The sequence below is a fragment of the Solanum dulcamara genome, chromosome 4 (assembly GCF_947179165.1).
Source record: "Solanum dulcamara chromosome 4, daSolDulc1.2, whole genome shotgun sequence".
In the NCBI taxonomy this organism is placed as follows: Eukaryota; Viridiplantae; Streptophyta; class Magnoliopsida; order Solanales; family Solanaceae; genus Solanum; species Solanum dulcamara.
The window spans coordinates 3,052,765-3,078,074 of NC_077240.1; the positions used below are offsets into that span (position 1 = coordinate 3,052,765).

The window sequence follows — 25,310 nt, forward strand, 5'->3', positions numbered from 1 at the left end:
TATAATAAAACAAATAAAAAAAGTAAAAGAAATGGTTAAGTACAATGTGGGAAAAGGCGGGAAATACACAAAAAGCCTCCAAAGTTAGGTTTTCACTTCTATTTCCTCTGGAATATATCATTGAGTGTTAAAAGAAATTTTTATATTTTAAATGTGTATTGTTTACTACAGATTGCTAGAATGTGTGTAATATTTTTAGAAAATACAGAATACAAAGTAAAACGCAACCTTCAAATGCGATTTACGTGTAATATTTTTAAGTCTCATTTTTTGGAAGATTTTTTAAAATCTTTTTTGCTTATTATTTTGGAATTTTTTGACAATTTCTTTTGGATCAAGTTTATTTTAGTTGAAAAAAGATTCTCCTTATGGATTAAATTTAATCATAATAAGAAAATATTTTTCATTTAATTTTTATTATATTATTATAGTCAATATGTAATATTATTAAAATAATCATATAATAATTGAGTTAAAATGGTGAAAAGACAATTTTGCTTAAAGCGAAGTTGAAGGATAAAAAGTTTAATCAACATTTTGAAGGATCTTCATGCTTTTAATATGGTATAGCTAGTATACTCTCTCCGTTTTTATTTACTTGTCAAATATTTTCTAATTTACTCGTCAATTTTGACAAATCAAGAAAAGACAATATTTGTTTTTCTATTATATCCTCAATTTATTAATATTGAGTTAATGTCTTTGAAAAATGTATTAAATAAATATGTGGATTAATTATCTTTCTAACCCAAGTCATTATTCAGAATTACAAGTTAATGATGTGTGGATATAACAAGATACACCAGTGAAAGGTGCTAATTACCTACTATCGCATCAATAAATGTAGTAGGTAAGATATTCTATATATCAAGTTTTAGGCTTCAGTCGTCGTTACAACTATAAAACCTCAGCAACCTCAATCAATTGTATGACAAAGCATTTCCACTTTCCAAAACCTTTACACCTCTGTGAATTGTGATTGTGATCCTCTAAGAAGAACGTACCTACCAAATAATTCAGCAATGGGAGAAGTCGATTCAGCTTTCATCCAAGATGTCGAACACAGGCCAAAACTCACCATAACTGAAGCAGAGGGCATTCCAGTGATTGATCTTTCAACACTGAATTCTCCAGATACATCTACTGAGAAAAATTGCAAGGAGTTGGCAAGTCTAGTTGCTGAAGTAAAAAATGCATGCAAGAAATGGGGATTCTTCCAAGTGATCAATCATGGAGTGTCCTTAGAGTGCAGAGAAAAGATTGATTTGGCATCAAGAAAATTCTTTGCTCTATCTAAAGAGGAAAAGAGAAAAGTGAAGAGAGATGAGCTGAACTCAATGGGATATTATGATACTGAGCTCACCAAAAATGTTAGGGACTGGAAAGAAGTCTTTGATTTTACTGTGGAGAATCCAACTATGATCCCACTTACTCATGAACCTGATGACAAGGAGCTCAAGGAGTTGCACAATCAATGGCCTGAGTACCCTCCAGAATTAAGGTAATATTCTATTTTACACCCACAGATTAATATAGGAAAAAAAGTACAAAATCCTCCTCTATTATACAGAATATCTTATACTTTTGGGTCATTCATACTCTTGTCGTTAGTAGATCATGTCGCCTTTGCCCTTGACTTGAAGGAGTTCCAACCGAAGTATAATGGAGTGAAATTTTAAACTATAGTCCGTAGTAGAGAGGTAAAGTTGGACCTTTTTTCCAAAGTATTTTGACACGTCGAATCCACTTAGTCCATGTAGGAGCTTCATTAAAGCCATAGCCAAACACCAAATGATTTGTTAATGTCAAGGGTATGAATGATCTCAAAATATGACGGAAGGTAAAATTAAAATATTTTGCACGGTAGGTGAGTAAAATGGGACCATTCCCCTTTAATAAAACATGAAGTGACCAAGATTTATTTATAATTTTATTTTCAGGGAGGTGTGTGAAGAGTATGTTCAAGAAGTGCAAAAGTTGTCTTACAAGTTACTAGAACTGATCTCCCTCAGTTTAGGCTTGCCAGAAAAAAGGATGAATGGGTTCTTTAAAGACCAAACTAGTTTCGTAAGGCTGAATCATTATCCTCCTTGTCCTATCCCTCATCTGGCTTTAGGAGTTGGTAGACACAAAGATGCAGGTGGACTCACCATTTTGGCTCAAGATGATATCGGAGGGCTTGAAGTAAAGAGGAAAACTGATGGAGAATGGATTAGAGTTAAACCTACTCCCAATGCTTACATTGTAAATGTTGGTGACACTATCCAGGTACGCTTATCAAATAAATAGGTTGAAGAACAGAGAAATTTGTGTTGTTGATATAATTGGTAAATGATCACAATGCTTATTCAGGTTTGGAGCAATGACGAATATGATAGTGTGGAACATCGGGTGGTGGTGAACTCTGTAAGGGAAAGATTTTCAACTCCATTCTTCTTCAATCCATCGCACTATACTTGGATAGAACCCTTGGAGGAGCTGGTGAATGAGAAGAACACTGCAAAATATAAGGCCTATAACTGGGGAATGCTTTTCACTCATCGCAAAAACAGCAATTTCAAGAAGCGTGATGATGAAAACCTTCAAATTAATCATTTCAAGGCTTGAAACAGATCAATTTTATGTTATGTCTTCTTCAAGTACACATGTCATGTGATATAAATAAAAAACAAATGTATTTAATATCTATGATTGGGATAAATAATAAATTTCTGTCTAGTTGTAATGAAAACACTGAAGCTCCTGTAAGAGTAATCCCAGCAGAAAGTGATACTAGAACAAATGTTAGAAAGAGAGGATTGGAGTAAAGACAATGTAATTATTTTCATCTCATCTTATATTCCAATGGTTGTGTGTATATCATGTGCAGATGCACTTCTGCAGCCCCATCTTACCTTTGGCTTACCGAGATGCCACGCGAGAGAGAAGAATTGAACCAAAACACATTGTAGTCATTTTAATCACATTCTAGTCAATGACTCAATATCATCACATTACTTAAGCTGACACTTAGCTGCTTTAGCTCAATATTTTCCTTGGATTGTAAATCAACTGAAGACATTTATCAGTGAAAGAGGTTAACAATACCCTTTTCTAGTTCCCTTTTTTTTTCGCTGACATACTTATTTTCAATGTTATGAAGAAAGAATACCATATTGATGTTTTGTTCCCCTCCAGTTAACAATTTCCTTTTGTCGTTTGCAGGGGACAATGTCCTCTGCAGATAATTCTTACACTTCTTTTGATGGACCTAATAATCCTCCAAAATATTCATGTTTGGCCCTATTATTGTGGCATTTTAACATTTTATTAAATTGCAATTTTAGCAATTGTCCATTGATGGCATCTAATGTCATATTTATTCTATTTTGCATTAGTGCATATATTACTCAATCCATTATGTTTTTTAAACATAATTATCTCTAGTAAGTGGTGCACTAAATGATAAATTCTTTTAACATAATCATCACTAGTAAGTGGTGCACTAAATGATAATTTCTTTTAACCTAATTATCACTAGTAAGTGATGCACTAAATGATAATTGTGCACTAAATGTTAATGATGGCATTCCATTATTTTTTCATCTTTTGAATGCTTTCCTCTCCTATAAATAGAGAGGTCTTCTTTGCTTTGAAATGGAAGAAAACATTGAGTGTATTAAGTTTGTCAAAAAAAAAGTTCTTATTAGTTGAAGGGAGATGTTCTTTTTTGTGGAGCTTTAAACTCAACTCTAGTGCAGAGTTTGTTGAGTTACACTTTGTGATAAGACTGTTGTATCCTGGAGGGGACAAGTTAAGAGGATTACTACTGGACCGGTGAAAAGATTTGCTGCAGTGGACTTGAATCTCCTTAAAAAGAGGGAGATATCTGTGCCTCAGCCAAAAAGTGAATTTATTTTCTTCATTTTATTTTTCAATTGTAATTTGTAATCTTGTAATTTCACCAACAGGCCCAAAGTTCAAGTAGCCTATGTCTTCCACAAAATACATTTACAAAAATTACATGCCTCAAATAATAGTTAACGTGGCTTGCTTCTGCATGGACTGATTGAAGTAAATTAACAAAAGTCAAACTCCTCCAAAAATTGAATGTCTCAAAATAGCCAATGTGGAGTTGCTTCTGTATGGAAGTAAAATTCCCAAGTAAGTTAGTAGAAACCAAACTCCTCTTTTCATAAAGTTGCCATGTAATGGTTAATGTTATGTGCTCATTCTTCACAAGAAGGAAAAACGATATGGAGAAAATCAAGTTTCTAACGAGTCTAGTTTCTAACACTTTTGTTGCCATATGCAAATGCAATCCTGTCAGGTCATAAAGCTAAGAAGCACTTTGTGCTAGTTCATACGGCATGCCATGGAGCTTCCTGGTACAAGATTGTGGCATTGATGAGATCTTCAGGGTATAATGTCACAGCTATTGACTTGGCTGATTTAGAGATCAGCCCCAAGCAAGTCCGCAAAGTTCGAAATTTGTTTGATTACTTTAGTCCGCTAATGAACTTCATGGCTTCTTTCCTGCTCATGAAAATGTAGTTCTTGTAGGCCATGATCTTGGTGGCTTCGCCGTTTCTAAAGCCATGGAAAGCTTTGCAAAAATGATTTTAGTTGCTGTATTTGTCACTGCTCTAATGCCTGGTCCAACTCTCAATGCAACCACTGTATACACCGAGGTAACAATTTTCCATATTCCCAACATTAGTCATTATATTTGCTTACACTTTTACATAATTGGAACTAAATATACTTCGTTACAGGCATTTGCATCGACAGAAGCAGTATCTGCACTTAATAATCGTGTTACATACGTTAATGGACCTACCAATCTTCCAACCACCTTAATTTATGGTCCAAAGTACTTAGCAACTAATGTTTACCAGCTGAGCCCAATGCAGTAAGCAAAGCATGAGACAAATATATCTTTGATTATACTAATTTATCCCAATTATAGGTCCATTCGACTGCTTAACCTAATATTGACATGGAAATGACTTAACTCAGGTATTTTTCCTTCTTGGTGTTAGGATTTGGCACTGGCCACTACGCTAGTAAGGCTGATATACTTATACAATGTGGAATATGTTTAGAAAGAGACAGTTGTTTCAAGCAAAAGGTTTGGATCAGTCAGGTGAGTATTCATTGTTGCTGCTGAAGATAAACATATAAAGAAGGAATTACAAAAGTGGATGATTGAAAAGACTCCACCAGATGAAGTGGTAGAGATCAACGGCTCTGATCACATGACCATGATGTCTAAGCCCCTTCTACTTTTTACTAATCTTTTGAGCATTGTCAACAAATATAGCTAATAGCTATTAATTAAGAAGAATAAGTGGGACAACTGTAAGGCTGAGAACCAAACTTCAGGCAATTCACACATCTGATGCATTTACATGACAATCTCAGTTCTTTCATGGAAGTCCTATTACCGATCTAGTTAATTTGATGTTTTAACTATTGTCTTTCAGCTGCTGTTTCCTTTCATTGTTTAGAATTGACATTAATAAACGACCTTTATTTCCTGTAATGAATTAATTTTAGTTCAAGACCAAACAGTTGAATCTCATCAATGGGGAGGATGACATAAAGGTTGATACTGAAAAATTAGAACAATATGAATGAGGCACTTTCCACTTTCCACTTTCCAAAATCTATTTACATCTCTGTGATTGTGACCCTCAAAGAAGATTCAGTACCTACCAAGTAATTCAGCCACGGGAGAAGTCAATCCATTGGTGATATATAGTCTTGGTAGACTCACTTTTTTTTTTTTTGGGGTGGGGGGTGGGGGGGCGTCTTTTCTTGCTCTCATTTTATTTATTGAACCTACTTAGTTTCAATGTGACTATCAAAATATTTGTTCCCATCCAGTTAACATTTTCCTTTGGCAGTTTGGAGATAATTCCTACACTTCTTAGGATGGACCTAATAATCCTAACATCTTTGTTTGGTCCAAAGTTCAAGTAGACTATGTCCACCAGCTAAGCCCAGTCCAGGTAAGAGGACTCCATGTGGTTTTACCAAAATAGCCAAGCACAAAAACCATAGATTGGAGCAGAATAAAGAATCAGAAATTCAAGTTTAACTGTATGCCTTATTTGATCTTAGGACTTGAAGAAGCAATGATTAATAGAAATTGAAGGATCAGATTGCATGGTCATGATGTTAAGTCAGTTGAACTTTTTAATCATTTATTTTCTCCTCCTTTAGTTGATTGGTGAATTGATTAAACTTTCATAAAATACATTTATAAAAATCAAATGCCTCAAATTTTAGTCAATGTTCAGTTGCTTCTGCATGGAAGTTATGTTACCAGAAGTCAATCTCCATTAAAAATCAAATGCCTCAAAATAGTAGCCAACGTGGGGTTGCTTCTGCATGGAAGTAAGTTAGCAGAAACCAAACTCCTCAAATTATAGTATAAAGTTTCCCTGTATGGTTTCATACTATATATGTGCTCATTCTTCAAAAAGAAGGAAAAAAAGATATGGAGAAAAGCAAGTTCTTAGAAAGTCTCGTAGTTCTAATACTTTTGTTGCCATATGTAAATGCAACCTTGTCAGGGCCCAAACAGCCTAAAGCTAGCAAACACTTCGTGCTAGTTCATGGGGCTTACCATGGATCCTGGTTTTGTACAAGCTTGTGGCGTCATTAAAAACTTCAGGGCATAATGTAACAGCTCTTGACTTAGGTGCTTCAGGGATCAACCCAAAGCAGGTCCTCGAAGTCCCACATTTATTGGGTTACTTTAGTCCGCTAATGGAGTTCATGAATTCTCTTCCAGAGGGTGAGAAAGTGGTTCTTGCTTCCCAGAAAAGATTTCAATTGCTGTATTTGTCACTGCTCTAATGCCTGGTCCAACTCTCAATGCAACCGTCCTCTATACTGAGGTACTAATTGTCCATATTCCCAACTTTAGCCATGAGATATGATTTATTATGTTTGCTTATACTTTTTTACATGTTTGATACTAAATACACTTCGTTATAGTCATTCAGTGGAGTAGTATCTCAACTTCATAATCGTGTTACGTACGATAATGGTCCTAACAATCCTCCAACCACCTCCATCCTAGGTCCAAAGTACTTGGCAACTCATGTTTACCAGTTGTGCCCAATTCAGGTAAACACTGTTGGGTTTAATTGATAGGTTGAATGAGAAATTGAGGGAAAAAGAAGTGGAGAAGAAATTATATGTTCTTTCTTGCTTTATTAAATAAGCTTTGGTCCCACATAGGTGGTGGAAATGAAAAGTCTCCTATTTAAAAGTAGAAGCACTCCTTCATGTTGCTAAAGGGTCAAGAAGAGGGTCTCCCCTCGCGCCGTCGTCGTCGCTCGCTCTACTTTGGTGAGTAAATCGTTCTAGCCTCAGTGGGCTCGATTTTGTTCTTATAATAATTGTTCATATACTGTTATTATTTTTTGATTAATTCCAGATTCCGTCTTTATTATTTTCTGAAGAGTACGATACATCAGTGTATCTATGACTCAGTGTATCTATGACCTTGGTTTACTTGACCGAAAGGTGCAGTAGGACTTGAAGGAGAGGAATAAATACCCGTGAATCTCGGTATCTATTGAAAAGATAAAATTAATGAAGGAAAAGTAATAAATTTAATCATATTCAAAAAGAAAGAATCAAATCAATGAAGGAAAAAGGCATATTCAAAAAATCATGTACCAATATGTTTTTTTTCAACATTCCCAAAAAGTAATTGAGTAAACCATTGACAGTAATTCCACAAGTATTGAAATGGAAAAGTAAACCTCATGGATTTTTAAGTTTAACACTTGAACTATGATATGAAATAAGTCGATGAAACATAAATCTAGTTTCCAAAATTAAAAAGTCCTAGTGACTAATATTTAATAGCATATTAAATTCCGAACTTTTTATTAATGAATGTATATCATGCGTGGATACACTTTCGTTCTGAATCCGGAATTAGAACAACCTCTCCTTCCTAATATCCAAAGAAGGGCAGAGCGACTTAAACTTACGTTTAGAGCTTCCTGGGCTCTAGGCTTAAAAATAACATCTTTGACTTAGTGACATGTTGTCTGAAGATAAAAGGATTGAACCAACACAAGTTGTTACTATTTTCAACATCACAACTTACCTTTGACTTGCTGAAATGTCAAAATCTTCTTGGAGGAGATTCCAGTTGATTGTATTTTTACTGCAATGATGCTTCTGTCCATCTCTCGGTCGTTTGGTGGGTGAGGTGAGGGATACCAATTTTGGATACGATGCGGGATTATCTTATTCCCCGTTTGATTATGGGTATATATTAGTTAGTCGGGATTTTAATTTTGTACTAAAATGAAATGAGCTTATCCCATATAGGTGGACTAACGCAAGGTTGATTTGGGATCCAATCCCAGTTAGCAACTATTCAAATGGACCAACAGGCCTTACAAAAGCTCTCCCAGCAAAATACAAGGCTTACAACTGGGGAAAATTTAATACTACAAGAAACCTTAGTAATTTCAAGAAACTTAGTGTTGAGAACATTCAAATAATGACAAATGTAGTCTATAAGATGTCTTGTATTATTAAGCTGGAGGGAATAAAGTGGGGTAGTCTTTTCTTGTAAATGATTTGTGTATCTTTCTAACCTTAAATCATTATTGAGAAACTACAAAGTAAATGATCTAAGGATCAAACAAGATACATAGCTGTGAAAGGTACTAATTACCTAATTTCATTATTTATTCATCTGAAGTTATGGTCCTCATTTCTCCATCACTACAAAAGTACTAAAATTTGCATCAATAATGCAACAACATGAAAACAAAACCTCTCCAATGATTGTAATAACGAAATGTAGTAGGTATATAATATCTTGGCACGGGTATGCGCTTGAGTCATCTTTATGATTATAAAACTCCAGTAACCTCAATCAATTGTATGACAAATCACTTTCCAGTGTCCAAAATCTGTGATTGTGATCCTCTAAGAAGAACGTATACCAGTACGTACCTACCAAATAATTCAGCAATGGTAGAAGTCCATCCAGCTATCATCCAAGATGTTGAACACAGGCCAAAACTCACCAAAATTAAAGGAGAGGGCATTCCAGTGATTGATCTCTCAACACTGAATTCTGCAGATACATCCACTGATGCGGAGTTAGCAAGTCTAGTTGCTGAAATAAGAAATGCATGCAAGAAGTGGGGATTCTTCCAAGTGATCAATCATGGGGTGTCCTTAGAGTGCAGGGAAAAGATGGAGTTGGCATCAAGAAAGTTCTTTGCTTTACCTAAAGAGGAAAAGATAAAAGTGAAGAGAAATGAGCTGAACTTCATGGGATATTATGATACTGAGCTCACCAAAAAGATTAGGGACTGGAAAGAAGTCTTTGATTTTACTGTGGAGAAAACAACTACGGTCCCACTTTCTCAAGATCCTAATGACAAAGAGGTTAGGGAGTTTCACAATCAATGGCCTGAGTACCCTCCAGAATTAAGGTAATATTCTATTTTACATCCACAGATTGATTTAGGGAAAAAGGTCCCTTTACTTTTGGTCATTCATACTCTTGTCTTTAGTAAATCATGTCTCCTTTTCCCTTGACATGAAGGAGAGATCCAACTGAAGTATAATGGAGTGTAATTTTTTAAACCATAGTCAAAAGTAAAGAGGTAAAGTTAGACGTTTTTTCCAAAGAATTTTGACACGTTGAATTCATCCGGTCCATGATGGAGCTCAAGGGCAAAAACCAAAATGATTTTCTAACGTCAAGGGTACGATTGATCCCAAAGTATAACAAAAGATAAAATTAAGATATTGCGCATAGTATAGGGGGTAAATTAGAACTATTCCCCTTCAATAAAACATGAAGTGACCAAGATTTATTTATAATCATATTTTCAGGGAGGTGTGTGAAGAGTATATTCAAGAAGTGCACAAGTTGGCCTACAAGTTAGCAGAGCTGATCTCCCTCAGCTTAGGCTTGCCAGCAAAAAGGCTGAATGGGTTCTTTGAAGACCAAGTTATTTTTGCAAGGCTGAATCATTATCCTCCTTGTCCTATCCCTCATCTGGCTTTAGGAGTTGGTGGACACAAAGATGCAGGTTTATTCACCATTTTGGTTCAAGATGATACCGGAGGGCTTGAAATAAAGAGGAAAACTGATGGAGAATGGATAGGAGTTAAACCTACTCCCAATGCTTACATTGTAAATCTTGGTGATGCTACACAGGTACGTACGCTTATCAAAGAAATAGGTAGAAGAACAGAAAAAAAATGTATTGTTGATATATAATTGACCACTATGCTTATTCGGGTTGCAAGGTAGTCAAAAAAGGAACAAAACATGTTTTGAATGCGTAGTAAAAAAGGGAACAAAATGCGTTTTGAACGCGTAGTCAAAAAGGAAACAAAATGCGTTTTGAATGCATAGTAAAAAAGGGAGGTGCAATACACAGATTTTACGCGGATTTTACGTGTTTCTAGTTTTCTATAAATAGATGATCTCTTGCCCTCATTTAGATTATCCCACAAAATACAATCCAAAAGAGTAAGAACACAAAGAGAGCTATACACTAAAATAAATATTGTAGTCTTGAGTGTCTTCTTTAGTGAATTGTTCCTTTTACAAGATAGAAATATTAATCTAGAAGGGTGTGAAGCAAATAACAATGTCGAGTACAACAAAGTTTGACGTTGAAAAATTCAATGAGACTAATTTCTTATTGTGAAAAATGAAAATAAGAGCGATATTGAGAAAAGACAATTGCTTAGCTACAATTGAAGGCAGGCCCACAGACTTTACTGATGACAGCAAGTGGAACGACATAGACAGCAACGCAGTTGCTGATTTAAACTTGGCACTAGCTGATCAAGTGTTGTCTAGTGTGGCTGAAAAACGGACGGTGAAGAAAATATAGAATACTCTTATGGAATTGTATGAGGCCAAGTCTTTGCATAATAAAATCTTCTTAAAAAGAAGATTGTATACTCTTCGAATGACAGAGTTCATGTCAGTTACTGAACACATCAATACTTTGAATACTCTGTTTTCGCAACTTACAACAATGGGTTGCAAAATAGAGGGGACTGAGAGTGCAGAGCTTCTAGTTCAAAGTCTGCCTAACTCGTATGATCAACTAATCATCAACCTGACAAACAATATGGATAGTCTAGTTTTAGATGAAATTGCAGCCGCTGTCTTAGAAGAAGAAAATCGGCACAAAAATAAAAAAGACAGACAAGCAAATTCGCAGCAAGCTGAAGCTTTGATGATGGTGAGAGGAAGACCAACGAAACATGGCCCCAGTGGGAGTCACAATCATGGTAGATCTCAATCAAGAAGTAAGAAGAATATCAAGTGTTACAATTGTGGCAAGAAAGGGCACTTCAAGAAAGATTGTCGATTCAAAAAAAGTGAACACCCTAAGTCATCAAATGCTTAAGGAAATACTGCAAGTACATCCGATGATGGCGATATTTTATGTAGTAAAGCAATATCAAATAATGAAGGCAGAAAAAGTTTTACTGATGTCTGGATCATGGACACAGGAGCAACATGACATATGACTTCTCGGAGAGAATGGTTCCATCAATATAATCCTATCTCAGGAGGGTCTGTGTTCTTGAGAGATGATCATGCTTTGGATGTTATTGGTATTGGGTCCATCAAAATAAAGATGTATGATGGCACGGTACGCACCATCCAGGAGGTACGACATATAAACTTGAGGAAGAATATATTATCTTTGGGACGATTAGATAATAATGGATGTTCATATAATACTCATGGTGGAATCATGAAAGCGGAAAAACTTGTTACAAATCTATATGTACTTAAAGGTGAAACACAGCAAGAAGGAGAAGCATCAACCGCGTCAGCAAGTTCATTTGAAGAATCAACGATGAAGTGACATTATAAACTTGGCCATATGTCGAAATGAGGTTTGAAGATTCTTGCTGAGCAAAAGCTTCTTCCGGGGCTCAAAAAGGTTTCACTACCCTTTTGTTAGTATTGTGTTACCAGTAAGCAACATAGACTGAAGTTTAGCAGTTCCTCTGTTAAAAGCAAGGAAATATTAGATTTGGTCCACTTTGATGTCTGGCAAGCACCGGTGGAGTCCTTAGGAGGAGTAAAATATTTCGTGTCATTTATTGACAATTACTCTAGAAGAAGTTGGGTGTATCCAATCATAAGAAAGGAAGATGTTTTTTTGATTTTCAAAGATTTCAAAGTGCGGGTGGAACTTGAATTTGAGAAAAAGATCAAGTGTTTGAGGATAGATAATGGAGGATAATACACTGGTGATGAATTTGATAACTTCTGTAAATAAGAAGGTATTAAAAGACAGTTCACGGTGGCATATACTCCACAACAAAATGGAGTAGCAGAGCGGTTGAACATAACTTTGTTAGAACAGACAAGAGCTATGTTGGCAACTGCAGGGTTGGAAAAACCATCTGGGCAGAAGTAGTCAAAGCCGCTTGTTATGTGATCAATCGGTCACTCTCAATCGCAATTAATCTGAAAACGCCAATGGAGATATGGACAGGAAAACTAGTTGATAATTCTCGAAGTCCTACTTATGTTATGTACAATACCCAAGAAAAAATAAAGTTGGATCCGAAATCCAGGGAATGTATTTTCTTATGGTATGCTGATGGAGTCAAGAGGTATCGCTTGTGGGATTCCACTACCCGCAAGGTGGTAATCAGCAGGGATATTATGTTTGTTGAAAACAAGATACATGCAAAAGAAGGTAACACTTCAAAAGAAAAACCAGAGACTACAACAGTTGAAGTTGAAGAAATACAAGAAACTCCAGTTTCTTCTATGAAGGGTAATGTTGCATACTGTCTATTAATAAATGATGAAGAGCCTTCAACTTTTCACGAGGCTATGAAAGGCCATGAATCATCTCTGTGGATGACAGCAATGCAAGAAGAAATTGAAGCTCTTCATAAAAATAAAATATGGGATCTTGTTCAATTTCCATAAGAAAGGAAGACCATTAGAAATAAATGGTTCTACAAGATCAAACGCAATGGTAATGATCAAGTGGAGAAGTATCATGCAAGATTGATGGTGAAAGAATTCGCTTAGAAAGAAGGTATAGACTTCAATGAGATATTTTTTCCGGTGGTTTGACTCATAATAATTCGAGTGGTCCTGGTGATGTGTGCTTCATTTGACTTGTACTTGGAGTAGTTAGATGTCAAAACTGCATTTCTTCATGGAGAGCTTGAAGAAGAAATTTATATGCTCCAACCAGAAGGTTTTGAAGAACAGGGAAAAAAATCTTGGTTTGCAGGTTGAACAAATCTCTATAAGGTCTCAAACAGGCGCCGAGATATTGGTATAAGAGATTTGATTCCTTCATTATAAGCCTTGGATACAACAGATATAGTTCAGATCTTTGTATTTATTATAAGAGATTTGGTGATGATGATTTTGTTATTTTGCTGTTGTATGTTGATGACATGTTGGTAGCAGGCCCCAAAAAAGATCGTTTCACAAATTTAAAAGTCAGTCGGCTAGGGAGTTTGAAATGAAGGACTTGGGACCAACAAATAAGATTATAGGGATGCAAATTCACCGAGACAGAAATAATAAGAAGATTTGGCTTTCTCAAAAGAACTACTTAAAGAAAATCTTGCGAAGCTTCAAGATGCAAGACTGTAAGTCAATTTCTACCCCACTTCTTAGCAATGAAGCATAGAGGATGGAGATGTCTCGAGTATCGTATACATCAGCAGTAGGAAATTTAATGTTCGTTATGGTATTTATAAGACCTGATATTGCACAAGCAGTAGGAGTGGTTAGTCAATACATGGCTAATCCTGGTAAAGAGCATTGAAATACTGTTTAGAGGGTCCTGAGATATGTCAAGGGTACCTCAAATATTGCAATGTGTTATGAAGGATCAGACTTTACTGTTAAATGTTATGTTGATTCAGATTATGCAGGTGATCTTGATAAAAGCAAGTCCATCACAGGTTATGTGTTTACTCTTGTTGGAGGAGCTGTAAGCTGAGTTTCAAAACTGCAATTTATCGTGGCTATATCTATGACGGAAGCAGAATATGTAGCAGCTACACAAGGTAGCAAAGAGGCAATATGGATGTAGATATTACTGGAGGAGCTCAGGCACAAACAAGAGAAGGTTGCTCTGTTTTGTGACAGTCAGCACTTTGCATCTTGTAAAGAATCCGACATTTCATTCAAGGACAAAGCACATACGAGTTCAGTATCACTTTGTTCGTGAGAAGGTGGAAGAAGGTAGTATGGATATTCAGAAAATTCACACTAATGATAACCTAACAGATATGTCTACGAAGCCGATCAATAGTAACAAGTTTATATGGTGTTGATATTCTGTTGGCCTAGCAGAAACGTAATATTGCAGTAATTAGGTAGAAAGGATAGTGTGAAGATTTAATTGATTCATGTGGGAGAATGCAAGGTAGTCAAAAAGAGAGCAAAACGCATTTTGAACGCGTAGTCAAAAAGGGAACAAAATGCGTTTTGAATGCGTAGTCAAAAAAGGAGGTGCAATACGCGGATTTTACGCGTTTCTAGTTTCCTATAAATAGAGGAACTATTGCCCTCATTTAGATTATCCCACAAAATACAATCCAAAAGAGTAAGAACACAAAAAAAGTTATACACCAAGATAAATATTGTAGTCTTAAGTGTCCTCTTTAGTGAGTTATTCCTTTTACAAGAGAGAAATGTTAATTGTTGTTTTCTCCTTGTATTTGAGAGCAGTGTACTCCCATATTATCATTGTAAGATCCTTCTACCCCGTGGTTTTTATCCTCTATCTGTTTGAGGGATTTCCATGTAAAATTCTCGTGTCCAATTTATTTTCATTATTTATTATCATATCCTCCCCCAACCCAGGTCTATAGCAATGGTGAATATGAGAGTGTGGAACATCGGGTGGTGCTGAACACTGAAAGGGCTAGATTTTCAATTCCATTCTTCGTCAATCCATCACACTGTACTTGGATAGAACCTTTGGAGGAGATGGTCAATGAGAAGAACCCTGCAAAATATAAGGCCTATAACTGGGGAATGCTTTTCACTCATCGCAGAAGAAGCGATCCCAAGACACGTGATGAGGAAAACCTTCAACTTGATCATTTCAAGGTTTGAAACAAATCTATTTTATGTTATGTCTTCTTCAAGTAAAGGTGTCATGTGATATAAATAAAAAGATCTTTTTTTAGTGTCTATGATTGGGATAACTAATAAATTTCTGTCTAGTTGTAATGAAAACACTGAATCTCCTATGTGTGTAATCCCAGCAAAAAGTGATACTAGAATAAATGTGTCACTTCTGCAGTAAAGTCAATGTAATTGTTTTCTCCTCATCTTATATTCCAATGGTTGATGTGTATATCATCATGTGCAGATGCCCCATCTTATCTTTGGCTTAACATGAACCTCATGTAAATATGAAGATCAAATTATAACGAGCTTAATTGTCACAAAATGAAGATTCAGATATATTAAAATATCAGAACTGTTATTAGTTATATACTTTACCAACAGTAAATATGGATGAAAACTGAATCAACATGTGTAACACTTTAGAGAAATTTAACCTATGGTACAATTGGAGACGAGTTCAATAGTTGAAACCATCGATCACTGCGCATGATAAAGGTGAATACTGATGGAAGCTTTGACGAAGTAACATGAAAATCAGACATGGATGGTATTGTTAGAAATCACAATGAAAACATGCTAATGACATAATATCAATCCAGTGAGCAAGCAACAATCAGGCAGAAATATTAATAACTAACTATGGAGTAAGATGGCGCATTCGTAATGGTTTTACTAACTTTCAGGCATCTTTTTTTTGATGTACTGTATCTGAATTTGACAGCGTTTGCGAGGATTACCCGGAATCTCTAATTAAGCGGGGAAGAATCTCAATTATCCAGCTAAACTCATGTTGGTGCTGATACCCAGCCCCGCATTATTGTCATCTCTGAGAATTAATAGAAATCTATTTTACTAAATTAGTCTTATTAATTATGTTTTGAAAATTTAAGTTTGACTATTAATGCTTTATGTAGTTACTCAATGATAAGGATACTATTAAAAGAAAAATAATAAATCTTTTTTGATTTGCTAAAATTAGGGCCGGACATAAATATCGAAAAACCGAAATATCGGACCAAATAATTTTTTTTCGGTTTTCCGTTTTTCAGTTTCGGTATTTCAATTTTTGATTCGATTTTCAGTCCATATTTTTGTAACTTCGATTTTTCGGTAATACAATTATTGTATTTCGGTATTTTGGATTTAACCGAAATTTACGCGCTATTGTACATTGTAAAATATACTATACTACGCACTACTATACATTGTATAATATACATACTATATTAAGTCTAGACTATTAGTTATTAGATATTTTAATTATTAAATATCAGCATGGAAGATCACTTAATTAACTTGTGGGGACCAACTAATTAATACTGCATAATAAAATATAGTCAAAGTTAAATAATTTTAATTTTTAAGAGTTCTTTTTCATGATACGAACTACCTATATATATATATAATGTAGTAGCCATTGTACTTGTAAAAAAATATATAATATAAAATCTAAAAACGCCCATTAAGCAGGCCCATAATACAAAAAAACAAATTTAATAAACCGAATTACAAAAAATCGAACCAAACTGAGTTCAGTTCGATACAACAGATACATCAATCGAAAATCGAAAAAATTAAAATAAAAAAATCGAAGCCAAACTGAATTTCGAAAGCCCAGCCCTGGCTAAAATGAATAAGTAAAATTTTACGGTTAAAACAATGTCATTAAGGCTGGGAAAAACGCACCTCTAGTGTACCAGTTGTCTTGCCCACTATAAATGTTGGGTAGCCAAGTGCGGAACGGATAACTGCTGAAAGTATCCAAATAGTAAACACATCCCAAGACGAGTACTTTCATATTCCGACTTACCCACAAGCCGATAGCATAGTCAAGACTGCGACTGGCTCCTTGCTCCTGTGATGATGGAGCGACATAAGTTCTTTTGAGAATTCAAGAGAAAGTCACTGAGATGATCTGTTTATACTTACACTACGTGTACGTGGAAGTGCAATGATGTTAAAGTTAAATTTCAGGAAACACAATTTTGTAAAAATAAAATAAATTGTAAGCACGCGCGGTAGTGGAAAAAGGTTGTATATGAACTATGATGTTTAATATAGCCAATTTTTTAGTTTGAATTCATAAAGTTATAGAGCCCGTTTGGATGGGCTTTAAGTTGGTCAAAATCAACTTAAAGTCCTTTTTTAGCTTTTGGACGTATTTGTCTAATGTTAACTTTAAGCCATAAAGTTCTTAAAGTCAGTCAAAAATGAAAAGTTATGATTCCTAACTGTTTTTTTCTAAGTGCTTAAAGTCATTTTCTTTGACTATGAAAATTACTTTTATATCCCTTATATTTTAACTAAATTCCCAAACTATCATTTTTATTCTTTTAACCCTAAATTCACATCATTTTCCTCATTTAAGCACTTTTATCCAAACACTCAATTGCTTATTTATAAAAATAATTTTCAGCACTTCAAAGTTCTAAAAGCATTTCATATATAAAAGTTACTTTTTTTAAGCTCATCCAAACGGGCTCATAGTTTGTCAAAAGGTTTCTTGGCAACAATATCTTGCATAATTAATTTCTTCCTTAAAATTTTTAATATTTAATTTGACCAGATCCAATTATTAAATTATAGTCCAAAAATTGGGACAAAATAAGCACATTGTTTCTTCATGGGTTAAACTTACCATTTGGAACTCTCATCATTTTTCTATAAATTCATAGAAGAATTCATCCTGAAAGCAAACACAAATTCCACATTCCCCATCTGAGCCATTCTGCAGAATTTTCTTGAACTTGTTCCTTATTTTATTGAACACAATGAATTTGAAGAAACCCCATTTGGGTTTTGTGTGTATCTTGATACTCTTGTCCCATGTTGTTTCTGTATACTCTCAGGGTAGTGCTGCTACAGACGCTGCAGTGATGCAAGAATTGAAGAAGCTAATCAATCCACCGAGCTCACTGAGCTGGAATGACCCAGACCCCTGTATGTGGGGTAAAGTTCAGTGTACTAAGGATGGTCGCGTAACTAGAATTCAAGTAGGGGATCAAGGGCTAAAAGGTTCTCTCCCACCAAACATGAATAAACTCACAGAATTGCTAGTGTTTGAAGTTCAAAGAAATGCACTTACTGGGGCGCTCCCGAGTTTTGCTGGGTTGAACTCATTGCAGAGCATTCTTCTTAACGGTAATAAGTTCACTTCAATTCCTAGCGACTTTTTTGATGGTATGACTAATTTGCAATCTGTTTACTTAGATGCCAATCCCTTTTCGCTGTGGTCTGTACCAGAAAGTCTGAAAAGTGCTTCTTCTCTTCAAACATTCTCTGCTTATTCTGCTAATATTACTGGTAAAATACCTGATTTCTTTGGTGGAGATACCTTTTCTAGTTTAACAAATTTGCATTTGTCCTTTAATAATTTGGAGGGTCCTCTGCCCTCGAGCTTTTCGGGTTCTTCTATCCAATCGTTGTGGTTAAATGGTCTTAAAGGTAAGTTGAATGGCTCAATAGCTGTGGTACAGAACATGACCAGCTTAACCCAGCTCTGGTTGCATGGCAATGAGTTTACAGGCCCTTTGCCTGATTTTTCGGGATTGACTCAGTTGCAAGATTGTAGTTTGAGAGATAATAGTTTCACTGGTCCAGTGCCATACTCTTTGGTTAATCTTCCTTCGTTAAAGGTGGTTAATTTGACAAACAACTTTTTGCAAGGCCCTACGCCGAAATTTCCATCTTCAGTGCTAGTGGATATGTTGGATGATACAAATAGTTTTTGTTTGTCACAGCCTGGTCCTTGTGACTCACGGGTTAATACACTGTTGGCTGTGGCTAAGGATGTGGGGTACCCCAGGGAGTTTGCTGAGAATTGGAAGGGGAATGATCCTTGTTCGTCTTGGATGAGCATAACTTGTGATGGTGGAAACATTACAGTGCTGAATTTTCAGAAAAGAGGACTTACTGGGACAATCTCTCCCAACTACTCGTCCATTACATCAATACAGAAGTTGATCCTAGCAAACAATTTTCTTACAGGAACTATTCCAAGTGAGCTTGCATTGCTGCCAAACTTAAGGGAATTGGATGTTTCTAACAATCAACTTTATGGAAAAATCCCACCATTTAAGAGCACTGTAGTGGTTAAAACTGAAGGCAATGTCAATATTGGGAAAGATAAGCCACCTAGACCAATGTAATGTTCCATTATTATTTTTGCTTTGGATAACTATTCGATTATCTTTAGTTCCTTCTGTTTGTATTGATCCCCTTGAGTCCTAAGGGTCGGAAAAAAGTGAGAGGAATTGGAAAGAAACAGATTCGTTTTCCAAATGGCTGTTATGTTCCTTGTAGTGCGCCTTTTCTCCTTCTCTTTCTAGCATTTTCTTATAATGACTTGGTTCAAAGTGTACGATACATCAATATATCCGTAAGCTTGGTTTAATTGATCGAAAGGTGCAATAGAACTTGAAGGAGAGGAATAAATACCTCTTAATCTTGGTATCTATTGAAAAAATAACATCAATGAAGAAAAAGTGATAAATATACTCGTTCAAAAAAAAAAGAATCAAATCAATGAAGGAAACATATTAGACATAGGTATATTAAAAAAATCACGAACCAGTATGTTTTTTTTCAACATTCTCAAGAAGTAATTGAGTAAATCATTGACAGTAATTCCACAAGTATTGAAAAAGAAAAGTAAACCTCATTGATTTTTAACACCTAGACTATGATACTATGACATAAGTCGATAAAACATAAATCTAAATTCCAAAATTCAAAAGTCGTAATACGCAATATGTGATCATTATTTAATCACATATTAAATTCCAAAGTTTATATATATATTGTGCGTGGATACACTGGCCGTTCTGGTTCTAGAACTAGAACAACCTCTCCTTCCCGATATCCAAAGGAGGGCAGAGCGACTTGAACTTACCTTTAGAACTTTATGGACTCTAGGCTAAAAAAACCATCTTTGACTTAGCGAAATGTGGCCTGAGAGAGAAGGATTATTGAACAAATACAAGTTGTAAGTATTTTGATCAGATCATAGACTCTAAAGGTTAATGCATATGTATCATGTTTGGGCACATTTTAGCATCACAACTTACCTTTGACTTGCTGAAATGTCGAAAGCTTTTTGGAGGAGGTTCCAGTTGTTTGTATTTTTACTGCAATGGTGCCTTTGTAAAAATTTGGGATAAGATGCAGGACAACAATTAATACCTCTTTAATTTTATTTTTATTTTTTTGAGAAAACCGACGCAGTCTCTCGGTTTTTTTTGTTTTTTACAAAATCAATCGACAAGGTTGATTTTTGAAGTGAATATCACAATTGAAGGGTATAAATAAAAATTATGAAAATATTTCATTAAAAAGTATGTGTGGTGATTGGTAGAATTCTCCAAAGTCATAAAAAATACATGTGTTAGATTCCAAGTAGCTACATTTATAATATATATTTTTGAATAATCGATCCTGTCTGTTGGTTAAAAAACGACGAAACGGATCGACTGTCTCTCGATTTCAACTGACCCAGTCTGTCAGTTTCACGAAAGTGGTGAAGGCAAAACCAACGATGCAGATAGTCCGTCGGTTTTGACGTCAATTTTTCGACCTAGTTCGTCGATTTTGCCCCTTGATTTTGACTATTTTTTAGTAATGTGTATTTGTACTAAAATGATGGGATTAGCTATCTCATATAGGGGTGTACAAGTCAAACCGACAAAAAAAATGACTTGTGGTTTGGTTTGATTGGTTTGGCGTTGAAAAAAATAAATGGTTGATCATTGTGGGTTTGATTCGGTATTAATAGAAAAAAATTCAAATCAAATTCAAACCAAACCGACATAATAAATATATAATTTTATTTTTTATACACAAAAAATATTTATTATAATATGTTTTGTAGGTATTTTTTAAATTAGTTTAATTATAACTTTTAATATAACATAAATTATTTCATATTTGGGCTTGTAATATGACTAAAAAAATTGACATGTGTTGAGTCTTTTTGTGATGCCGTTGTACATCTTATTTTTTCAATTTCATTTATTCAAGTGTCTTTGAGATGTCATTAAACAATATAATTATACGATCAAGGGAACGACTTTTATTTGAGAACTTCAAGTGCGACATTAAATCACACGATCAATAAAACAACCTCTTTAATTTGATCTCTTTTTCGATCATAGTGTAATTGTAAAAAAAATAATCAAAAAACCAAAAAATTGAAAGAATCGACTAAAACTAAAACCAAAAAAATGAACGTTAGATTGATTTAATTTGGTTTATAAGTTTAACAAATGAATATAATTGATTTGGTTATTTTTTAATAAAAAGCCAAATCAGATCAATCTACGTACACCCCTAATCCCATATAGAAGATAAAATAGCTAATCCATGGGATATTTATGTCTGTCCCATCCTACTAACCGAACGATGCCTTAAAGGTTTTTGCTTGATTTCCAAAAGAGGTCAAAATTCCCTTTTTTTGTTTTTGTTCTATTTGTTGAACAAACTTGGTTTCTATTTTATGTAGAAAAGGACACGGAAATTGCAGTGATTAAATTTTATGTTTAGGTAACAGTTGACTTTGATAGTAATTGGTATCCATTCTTTTCAGTGAAACAGACAAATCCATTCTCTTCCTCTAGTTGAAATGATGAATCATCAAACGTCCAAATAAAATAAGTACCCATCACTAATGTACAAGGAAAACACACACATATATCCAATAAATAATGCCCAACAAATAATACTTGGCAGCAGGGAATTAAGTCAGAAGGCCAAACACCTCCAGTAACTATCAACTTGACGTTATAATGGACCTTACTATGTGCCCAAAATTAAATAGGAGTGCAGTTGGGACTTGGGTTGAGCTTAACATGCACAATATTTTTCAATATTTTAAACATATTTCACGTAAAAAAAATTGTGTTTATTATTTTTTTATTTTATTCTTTATCTAAAACATGCAAGTTTAACATGGTACAAATTTTAGTGTCTCCATTTATTTATTTTTCTTTCAAGCTTTAAAAACTTCTTCTCCAATTCCTTTAAATAAGTGAAATAATCACCACACAAAGCCACTTTTTCTTATTAAACAAAAAAAAATAAAAATTACTTTGCTCCGATTATCACAGATATCAATCTTACTGAATTTTGTTTAAAATGTGACGTGGCAGCCTCTAAATATTCTAAGATAATTTTTGAAATAATCAATCAAAATTAATGAACGTATTAGAATTAAATTGAAATTAAACCAATGGAAAAACAGGACAGCATATATATTTCACTTTGAATGAGGGTGGCACGTGATTTGTTTCCAGGAATATTTTTTTTAATCCAGTTAATTCATTTTCTATTTTTGATGTTAAAAAGATAATAGAATGACTGAATTATATCCTAATTACTTTGATCAATTTAGTATGAGCGTCCTTACAAATCAATTTTGTCAATTACATTATTGATGTATGTGATATTGATAGAAGATTCTCCAATTTAGGTGGATTTGGTGAACCTTCAAGAAAACTAGTTGAGATAAAGAAGAATTTTACTTATCTTTTTATATTCCATTTAGTGAGACTTGTTTTGCTTTTGTATGTTGCTATAGCAACCGTTGAGAAGCTTTCTCGACAATAAAGTATATCATCGAATAGATGATGAATTTTTAGACGATTGTATAATGCCTTAAGTAGAAAAAAAAAGTATTTCATACTATTTTTAATGAGTCTATTATAAAATAATTTAGGAAATGAAATCTGAGTACAATTATAATAATATATTTAAATTATGCTTTTAATAGTAGTTATTTCTTGTCTTCTTATGTTAGTTTTAAATTAACAATTGTTACTTCTATTTTTTTATATATATAATTTAGTTAAATATTGCTTAGTTTGATTTAATTGTTTTTGATACACTCAATTAGGGAGAAAATTCTTCTATATTTAAATACCCTTCGTGAAAATTTTAAATACGCTATTATATTCCAGTCTGTATATGATTGATATTTCTATGTTAAACAAATCAAAACAATTTTATCTCTCTGTCGTTACTTTAAGGGTCGTTTGATTTGAATATAAGTTATGTTACCCTTCATTTTTTTTAAAAAAAATATTTTCTTTACAAGCTTTAGTTATTCAATATTCATTCTTAAAATAAAACTTTCATCTTCTTTACCTTAAATATTTTTATGTGTGCATTTTCATGATGTCTGCGTGTATTTAAAAATAAAACTTTCTTCTTATTTAATTTTAAAATAGAATTTTCATTTTAAGTTTGTTATAGTAAAAAATAATTTATGAGAAATTAAAATATAAATAAATATAAAAAATAGTCAAATAAATTTATAAATAAAAAATATATTATATAGTGTAATTTTTTAATAGAAAAAATATAAAGAATTATCATAAAAATAAGGAGTGAATGTTGTTATATATGGTATTAAAAATAATATAAATGTGAAAAGTGAGGCATAAAAAATATTTAAAGAGATATATTTGTCATTTTCCTATTTTATTCCGGAATTAATATACCACCAAGAGGAGGGATAACTTATCCCGGTACTATTTATTAATTTTCTAAATAAATTATCTCAGACTTATCAACTAAATACCAATTTAAATGCTACTATAATTTAGTCCCAAAATTATTTGTATTATCCTTCACATTAAACGACCCCTTAATTTTGTTTTAATCCGTATTTTTCTGTCCCTTTTTTTTGGCTTGTCATTTTGGTGTTGTGTTCAAATTTTGTCCCCACACATTGAAAATGAGACTCAACAATTAGGACTGTACAAGGCAAATCGATAAACCGCATCAAATCAAATCAAATCGAAAAAAAAACCTGACTAGTGGTTTGGTGTTTGGAAAAAAAATCCGACCATTATAGGATTGATTTGGTTTTAACTAAAAAAGTCAAACCGAACCCAAACTGATCCGATTATAGATATACTACTTTTAAATTATGTTATAAACAAAATTATTTATTAAAATGTAATTTATAAATATTTTTTTAAAAAAATCATAATTTTTCTCTTTTTTTTTACATTTAGATTTGGACTTGAGAAGCTCATTTAAATAATATATAAAAAAGCTCATCTTATAAAGTTATATTATAAAGTTAAAACTTAAACAATGTTCTACCTCCATTTTATATTTTGATATTTTGTACTAGAACTCTTTTTTAAGAAGCACTGCTCTGTGCTTTTTATTAGATATTATGAAAATTTGAGAAACCCGAAAAAACCCAAAAAACTCGAAAAAAAAACGAAAAACCGAAAAACCCGAGAAAAATTGATATCGAAAAACCTGATTTTTATTGGTTTATATATTTAATAACCCGACACAAATGGTTTGATTTGGTTTGTAAAAAATTTGAACCAATCCGGTGCATGTACACCCCTACCAGCAATAATACACCCCCAGAAATAATTAGCAACTTCATCTTCAGTTGAAATTTCAAAACTTAGTCTTTTAATATTTTAAATCGTTAATTATTATAATTTATTAGAAAGCTTGGTCCTTGTGCCGTTCAAGTACCGATTTTCTGCTGAAGTTCTTTATTTTTCCGACGACTTATCGGTTTTGAGGATTTCTGGCATTCTTTGAAATTCGAAAACAGAGATTTTCGAAGCCTCTAGACAATTAGAGCTTGCACCAGCTTCTGTTCATTTCCAGTCTCCGTGACCGACCTGCTTGGTTTGAAGAGCTAAGAAAGAGACGAGTTGATGAACTGAAGCGAGAATTGGAGAAATCTCGAAGCACAATTGGTCTAAAGGAAGAAGAGTTCGCAGGAGATTGCACTTAAGATCCTCAAGATCTGTATAGATCTAGATCTAAATATCAAATTCCGGCGAAACTCCAACTTTTCCGGCGAAGATTTTTTTTTTTTTTCAGGTGTACAAATTTGTATTCCCTGTGACGAACACCCGCTGCAACGCAACTCCTAACACCGACGTGAACAGTATTTCGGCAGCAGTATTTTCCGGCGGCAATCAGGTTCATTTTTACCGGAGTTGGTACCTCCGGTTTCTATATCTTTATATATCTATCCTTTGTTCATACACTTGTAGTTATATTTTGTCGACTTTAGACCTCCGAATAATCTATTAGTTCATACGCGTTTCCGTGGCTTTGGATAGTAATGGTAGACTAAGGTCATGTTCTCGCTCTTGGACGGGGACGAGGGTAAGGAGGGGTAAGTGGG

The 25,310-nt window shown here is 34.0% G+C and overlaps 3 protein-coding genes and 2 pseudogenes across 3 annotated transcripts; all 5 read left to right on the top strand.

Moving 5' to 3' along the window:
* Nucleotides 1-856: 856 nt before the first annotated feature.
* Nucleotides 857-3,089, top strand: LOC129884501 (protein DMR6-LIKE OXYGENASE 2-like). The gene is made up of 3 exons (XM_055958797.1): nucleotides 857-1,501; nucleotides 1,941-2,268; nucleotides 2,353-3,089. Exons 1-3 carry the CDS (start codon nucleotides 1,023-1,025, stop codon nucleotides 2,605-2,607), a joined length of 1,062 nt encoding a protein of 353 aa, XP_055814772.1. The 5' UTR covers nucleotides 857-1,022; the 3' UTR covers nucleotides 2,608-3,089.
* A 981-nt stretch (nucleotides 3,090-4,070) lies between these two features.
* Nucleotides 4,071-5,306, top strand: LOC129884502 (methyl jasmonate esterase 1-like; annotated as a pseudogene).
* A 1,175-nt stretch (nucleotides 5,307-6,481) lies between these two features.
* On the top strand, nucleotides 6,482-7,338 carry LOC129885506 (methyl jasmonate esterase 1-like; annotated as a pseudogene).
* Nucleotides 7,339-8,711: 1,373 nt separating this feature from the next.
* LOC129885505 (protein DMR6-LIKE OXYGENASE 2-like) lies at nucleotides 8,712-15,345 on the top strand. The gene is made up of 3 exons (XM_055959801.1): nucleotides 8,712-9,467; nucleotides 9,874-10,201; nucleotides 14,873-15,345. The coding sequence occupies exons 1-3, from the start codon at nucleotides 8,854-8,856 to the stop codon at nucleotides 15,125-15,127; spliced, it is 1,197 nt and encodes a 398-aa protein (XP_055815776.1). The 5' UTR covers nucleotides 8,712-8,853; the 3' UTR covers nucleotides 15,128-15,345.
* A 2,571-nt stretch (nucleotides 15,346-17,916) lies between these two features.
* Nucleotides 17,917-19,293, top strand: LOC129887603 (receptor protein kinase TMK1-like). The gene has a single exon (XM_055962767.1). The coding sequence runs from the start codon at nucleotides 17,917-17,919 to the stop codon at nucleotides 19,291-19,293; it is 1,377 nt and encodes a 458-aa protein (XP_055818742.1).
* The last annotated feature ends 6,017 nt before the right edge of the window (nucleotides 19,294-25,310 follow it).